At 38.6% G+C, this 6,725-nt stretch overlaps 1 protein-coding gene across 1 annotated transcript in view; it reads left to right on the top strand.

Moving 5' to 3' along the window:
* IPO5 (importin 5) overlaps positions 1 to 6,725 on the top strand; it is a 69,147-nt gene that overhangs the window by 21,319 nt on the left and 41,103 nt on the right. Inside the window, exon 2 of the mRNA XM_008073448.2 lies at positions 5,748 to 5,828. Coding sequence (XP_008071639.2) covers positions 5,748 to 5,828 — 81 coding nt within the window. The remainder of the gene's footprint in view (positions 1 to 5,747; positions 5,829 to 6,725) is intronic.

Here is a 6,725-nt window from a genome sequence, read left to right as displayed (position 1 = left end):
TCCCCGCCTTTTGAGATGTGTGCCCTGCCTTTCCACTTGCTTCTCGTTTCTGGTTCCTTAACAGCAGAAGCCGGAGCACACCCCCTCCCCTGCATCCTCCCCCCTCTTTTATGTGAAGTTGCCTTGAGGGTTTGTTTCTGAGCGGCTCCCACCTAACTCTGCTCTTCCTTCAGGCACATTTTCTCCCGTCTCTAGAGATTTGTGGTCCCATATCATAAATGGGATGGCGTGGGACTTCCGTCGTTGAACTGGACCAATACCATATGTTGAAGTCTTCGACTTAGTTAAATCTAACCTGGATCGCTCGCTCTCTCTCTCTCTCTCTCTCTCTCTCTCTTTTCGCCACCTCTGGTTCCTGGCCTTGAAATTGTGGAGCTGTGGCTATAGTTTCCAGGGACGTTATTTCAAATGTATCTGTGCAAGCTCATTTACCAAGTAGCGGTGAGATACGCCCGGCTCAGTTCAGGACTGATGGTACATTGTCAGTGCTGAGACCACGATTTATGGGAGATGCTTCCAAGGAAGGGAGAAACTTTCCAGTGTCTTTTAAGTGCATTGTCAGAGCCGACCTTCGAGTTTGGTTATTTATGGAGTTCTCTGCGACCACGTGATTGAAGATTTTTGTAAGATTCGGTGAAGGATGTCCAGCCAGATATTTTTACAGAGCAGAAATTCCTTTTACGTGTAACTAATTGGGGACGTGTCCTTTTCTGAACTCATGGGCCTAATGAGTTTTAGGGTTGTCTTTAAAACCACAGTGTTGTTAATACTTGGTTTTGAATAGATTGAGGATAAGCTGGTGGCACTTGGTGGTTTTAAAATGAGTGAAGTTGAAATTCTGTTCTATATGAAAAAGCACTTTCAACTGTTAGCTTTATTCTATAACTTTTTATTCATTTGTCAGACAAAAAAAATCCAAACAGTACAGATAGTTTTTTGTCCCATTCCCCAACGGCAACCACTTTTAAGAGGTTGAGCTTCCCTAAAGGTACATCTTTGCAAGCAAAATACATCTTTACACAAGCATATATTTTTACTTGAGTGGGCTTAGCATACGCACTGTTTTGCAATTTGAATTTTTTCCTTGAGACAATTTATAAAAGATCTTTTCAAAGCAACCATAGATCACACATTGTATAGATAGCTTTATTATTTATATAAGCAATACTTTATGAGTAGATAGAGAAGATTCCAGTGCCCTGCTCTTAGAAGTAGCATGATACATAGGAGTACACGTATACCTGTCTCTGCTTGAACTTTGCAAGGCTTATTTGTAGAATACTTAAAAGTAGCATTTGTCCTTGGAAATAATATGCATATATTAATTGCATCAGTTTGCACTGGGGATATCATGTTGCTAAAAAACATTTAATGCTTTCTGCTAACTCTAAAGATAATTTTTCGCCAAAGTAAATTCTTAATCCCTACCCATAATGGAAGTTAACATGTGTTACAAAGCAGACCAGCATTGTAATTAGTAAGCTAGTTTAATTCTCCCTCTTCCCTCCAGTTGCTTAAGTCTCTATTGTCAAGCCTAGTGGGGAATCTCTCTTCTGTTGAACTAAATACCAGTGTCTGGTTTAGCTTGAATTCCAATTGGTGCCTGTTGTAAATCTTTTATCACTTACATCACTTTGGGAATATTTATCAGCATTCAGCACATTTTCTCATAAAGAACAATTGGAAATAAGAACTGTTATTCTCTTAGTCTCTTTATTCCTAGTGAAAACATTCAGATACATTTTTTTCTTTGTATGTTCTGAGAATGTATTAATATGTAAAGTAAGTACTGTGATTCACAACTTTCTTAATTTTACAAAAAATAGGGGAAACTCCCGGATTTGTCTTTCTTTTTTGCCTTATAAAATAAGTCTTTATAACTAACCAAACTATATAAAATTGAGTATTAAGTCTGTTATAACAAATGTAGAAATTTTTTTAAATTAAAGAATTGTCAAGGGCTTAGAAAACATCTTTGTAATTTATGCAGTCAAAATAAAAATACTTAGTTGACACAAATACCAAACTGTTGACTAAGGTGACTTGTTTTGTATTCAAATATGAAACCAAGTACAATAAAATACTTTATTATTATATTTTGTTGAAATCACTGAAGGACTTCAAAACTCAAAAAAGTTTTAAAACTTTTTCCATTGTCCAAGCCATTTGATAGACTTTATATTTTATTTCCATTTTTTTAAAAGCCTGCAAAAGTCTTTCTCTTTAACTTTACAGAAAATGTTTCTCATTTGAAGAAATTTGAGTGCCCCTATGTCTCAGAACACAATTAACATGCATAAACTATTGAATAAATAATTGATAAGGAGTCCAAAGTTGAGTATTCGTGGTATTTATGATATGGCATTTTTACTTGGTATAAGCTTAAGTATTTTATTATATGCATGGATTTTTTATATATATATATATATATATATATTTTTTTTTTTTTTTTTTTTGAGTTGGAGTCTCACTCTGTCAACCAGGAATGCGGTGGCAGCCTCGACCTGCTGGGCTCCTGCAATCCTTCCACCTCAGCCTTCCAAGTAGCTGGAACTACAGGCATGTGCACCATGCCCGGCTAGTTTTTTGATTTATTGGAGAGATGAGGTCTCCCCAAGTTGCCCCAGCTCGTCTTGAGGGCTCAGGCAGTCTTCTCACCTCAGCCTCCCAAAGTGCTGGGATTATAGGCGTGAGCCACTGTGCTTGGCCAGATTTTATATTCTTATTAATGTTCTCCATACAGACTGTTTCTCATTGATTCTATTGTAGAACTTCATTGCTGAGATTCAAGTGGATGGAGAGTAACTGTTGAAAAATATACCTGATTGTTGAGGAACCAGAGTGTTTAATAGGTAAAAGTTGCATCTCCTTTTACATTTCCTCATACAAGATAGGCACACCATAAATATTTATGGAATGAGTGAGATGAGTAAATATCAGCATTTTTTCTTTGTAGGCAAGGAAGGTAGAAGAAATCTTGACATTGTATAATTGTATAAGGTGGAATCAGATAGAATTGAAATTTTTGCCAGCTGGACGCAATGGCTCACACCTGTAATCCCAACCCTTTGGGAGGCCAAGATGGGAGGATCGCTTGAGACCAGGCTAGGCAATATGGCAAGACCTTGTCTTTATAAAAAAATCAAAAGATTGGCTGGGTATGTTGGCTCATGCCTATTTTCCCAGCACTTTGAGAGGCAGACATGAGAGAATTGCCTGAGCTCATGGGTTTGAGACCAGCCTGGGAAACTTGGCAAAACCTCATCTCTACAATAAATCAAAAAATTAGCCACACGTAGTGGTGCCCACCTATAGTTCCAGCTACTTAGAAGACTGAGAAAGATCACCTGAGCCCAGTAGTAGAGGCTGCTGTGAGCATACCACTGCACTCCAACCTGGACAGCAGAAAGAGACTCTGACTCAAAAAAAAATTAGTTGGACATGGTGGCTTGTGCCTGTAGTCCCAGCTACTTGGGAGACTGAGGTGGAGGGTCACCTGAGCCCAGGAGATGAAGGCTTCAGTGAGCCATAATTGTGCCATTGCACTCCATCCTGGGCAAGAGTGAGACTCCCAACTCAAAAAAAAAAAAATGAAAGAAATTTTATTTGCCACACACTAGTTAACAGTCATGGAATGTAACTGGACTAGTGCTAGGAATATTCTTAGAAAGTCTTTGTATTTAGTGTACTCTAATGTGCTAGGTACTCAGATACAAAGATTAATAGATAATATCCTTGCATCCTAGACTTAGTCTATTTAGGCTAAGAAAAAGTTACGCTTCTGATTTTAAGGCTATTCTTTTTGCCAACTTGTTATTCTTAGCCACTATTCTATAGGTATAATACTACATTTGGATTTCCACGGTGAAGCATATCAGAATGGGGATAACCCTCTAACAGAAATCCCATGTCACTCCTACTAAACTCTCCTACTGTTGGCTTCTAATTCACCATGGCATCGAATTTTATTTTTGACTTAAACATTGTAAGTCTCTTCTAGAGTTAGCTTAGTTGCACTAAATAGCTCCACCTGGGCAAGGGTAGTGACCCTCAAAATTTGTATCAGGGTTTTCTGAGAGTGATAGCCTCATAAAGGATTTTTTCAAAAACCTGACTTCAGACCATTAGAAATTTAAGTGTTAAACACTTAGGGCATTAACAGTATATTAGAGGCTAAGCTAGGAAAAAAGAAAAGATTTTTTTGTACTGTGAAAGACTTTTTAAGTGAAAAAATTATCTACTGTTTTTTTAGTTGCTTTGGTAAAAATTAAGTGAAAAATGTCAAGGTACATATTTTTTGCAATCAGCTTGTGAATATCTTTATATAAATTATCTCCTTTCTGGATAAATTCAAGCCATGTTCTCAGCTGTGAATACTTTTTGGCACAGTTTTCAGCATTGTTTTGATCCTATGTACTTTTTACTAGAGTGGGAACATGAGATTATCAGAAGATCTTGAATTATCTTTTCCCCCAAAATATGTTCTTCACCAGACAGATAAGTTTGAGAAACTTGAAAACTGTTAGCACGGCATAAACAGATCTGGTTGTTTACTGGGGTGAGCCCCTAGGGGTGAAATGCAGGCTTCCAGTGTCAATGAGATTTTGAGTATGATTGACCATAGAAGACCAGAATTCTGTCTGCCATTTGTTGTCTGTCAGTGTCTCAAGGATGCCATAGAACACTTAATAAAAGGTATGAGGTGGATGTGCATTCAAAGTAGCCTTGTTTTCCTCCCGTATCACCTTGGTTCAGATTATAGAGGTATAGTAGTAGTGAGAGAGCAAGTAGGCTCTTTGAACTTAAACTGCTAAGAAATTAATGTTATCTGCGTTAGACCCTTGAATTTGATGGGTGGTAGTGGATTATCATTTATTTACTAAGAGACTTAGATAAAACAATTCCAAGTGTACTTCAATTGACTTCTTTTTCACAGTAAAAGACTATAACTTAGGTTTTTGCACATATATCTATACTTCAACTTTTGTATAGTTGGGTCTCTTTTTTTTTGGCCATTCTGACCATCTGTCTCCTAATTGGGGTCAACTTTTTATTGTTAACCAATTTGTTCCAACTTTACATTATTAACAGGGAGGATAAAGAGTGTCCTGAGTCTCAAAACCTCTTGCTAATGAATAGATCTGTAAAAGATATTAAAGTCTCCTGGTCAAATCTCTCCTTACCCCATTCATTCATTTATTTGTGTATGTAACACAAGGTTTTAGTATAATCCCCTGCTTGGAAGTAATTGTGGAAAGCATTTAAAAGAATTTCTCTGACTCACTTCATCTGAGTTGTGTTTGACGGTTCTAAGTATTGGTAATTTGAACCAGTTCTGCATCATCATCTAGTCTATGCAATGTTGACTAGATAAGTGGTTTCCCATAATGTAAGGTGATATTAAGTGAGCACTTACTTTGCACCGCAGCAGCTCAAGTTATAATTGGCAGTTTTTTGGCCCTCTTAATCCTTGAGTTTTGTTGACCAGGGAACATGAGTTGGGAAAACACGCATTAAAAACAACTGTTAAGAGATACAGGTAGAAAGGAACTTGGTAAGTAACCCCTTGGGTGTATTCCTTCCTAACCTATCTGAAATGCGTTTCACGTCACAGAAGACAGTGTTGGCACCAGACCTAGATGAAGTGATTTCTCATTCACGGATTCTTCCCACTCCTCATTTCTTTCTGTGGCTTGCTCTTGCAATAGTCTAACATATTCTCACCTTTAATTTTCTTCTTCATATAGGAAACCTATGAGAATATTCCAGGCCAGTCAAAGATCACATTCCTCTTACAAGCCATCAGAAATACAACAGCTGCTGAAGAGGTACTACCTTATTTGAGAATATTACATTCTTTTGTTTTGTTGGGTAGGAGTCTCACTCTGATGCCCAGGCTGAAGTGCGGTGGCACACTCACAGCCACTGCAGCCTTGGCCCACTGGTCTTAGGCAATCCTTCTGCCTCAATCTCCGAAGTAGCTGGAATTATAGGCATGCTCCACCATGCCCAGCAAATTTTTTTGATTTATTGTAGAGACAAGGACTCGCCAAGTTGTCCTGTCTAGTCTTGAACCCCTGGACTTAGACAGTCCTCTCACCTCTGCCTCCCAAAGTGCTGGGATTACAGGTGTGAGGCACCATGCCTGACTGAGAATATTACATTCTTATAAAACAAGTTGGGGTATTAGATGATGATGGGCGAAGTGAACATGAGAATTCTTATTTACTTCATGGACATTAGTAGAACTTTGAACTTCGTATTTGCTAAAAACTAACTTAGCAGTTAAAGTTATTGAAGAACTCTATTAAGAATGAGGACCAGCTGGACTCGATGGCTCAGCTTGTAATCCCGCACTTTGGGAGGCTGAGGTGAGTGGATTGCCTGAGCCCACAGGTTCGAGACCCGCCTGGGCAGCGAGACCTCATCTCTACAATAAATCAAAAATTAACCGGGCGTGGTAGCGCGCACCTGTAGTTCCAGCTACTTGGAAGTCTGAGGCGGAAGGATCGCCGGAGCCCAGCAGGTCGAGGCTGCGGTGGCCGGGAGCGGCCACTGCACTCCAGTCTGGGCCACAGAGTGAGACTTCAACTTAAAAGAAAAAAAAAAGAATGAGGACCTTTTTTCATATAAGATGATATGTCTAGAGTAAAAAAGTTAATGGATTTTTTTGTTTGTTTTTTTGAGTTGGAGTCTCACTCTGTCACCCAAACTGGAGTGCAGTG

The sequence above is a fragment of the Carlito syrichta genome, unplaced genomic scaffold, assembly GCF_000164805.1.
Source record: "Carlito syrichta isolate Samal-C Ts95f unplaced genomic scaffold, Tarsius_syrichta-2.0.1 Scaffold315847, whole genome shotgun sequence".
NCBI classification, from domain to species: domain Eukaryota; kingdom Metazoa; phylum Chordata; class Mammalia; order Primates; family Tarsiidae; genus Carlito; species Carlito syrichta.
This window is presented reverse-complemented; position numbering and strand designations above follow the sequence as displayed.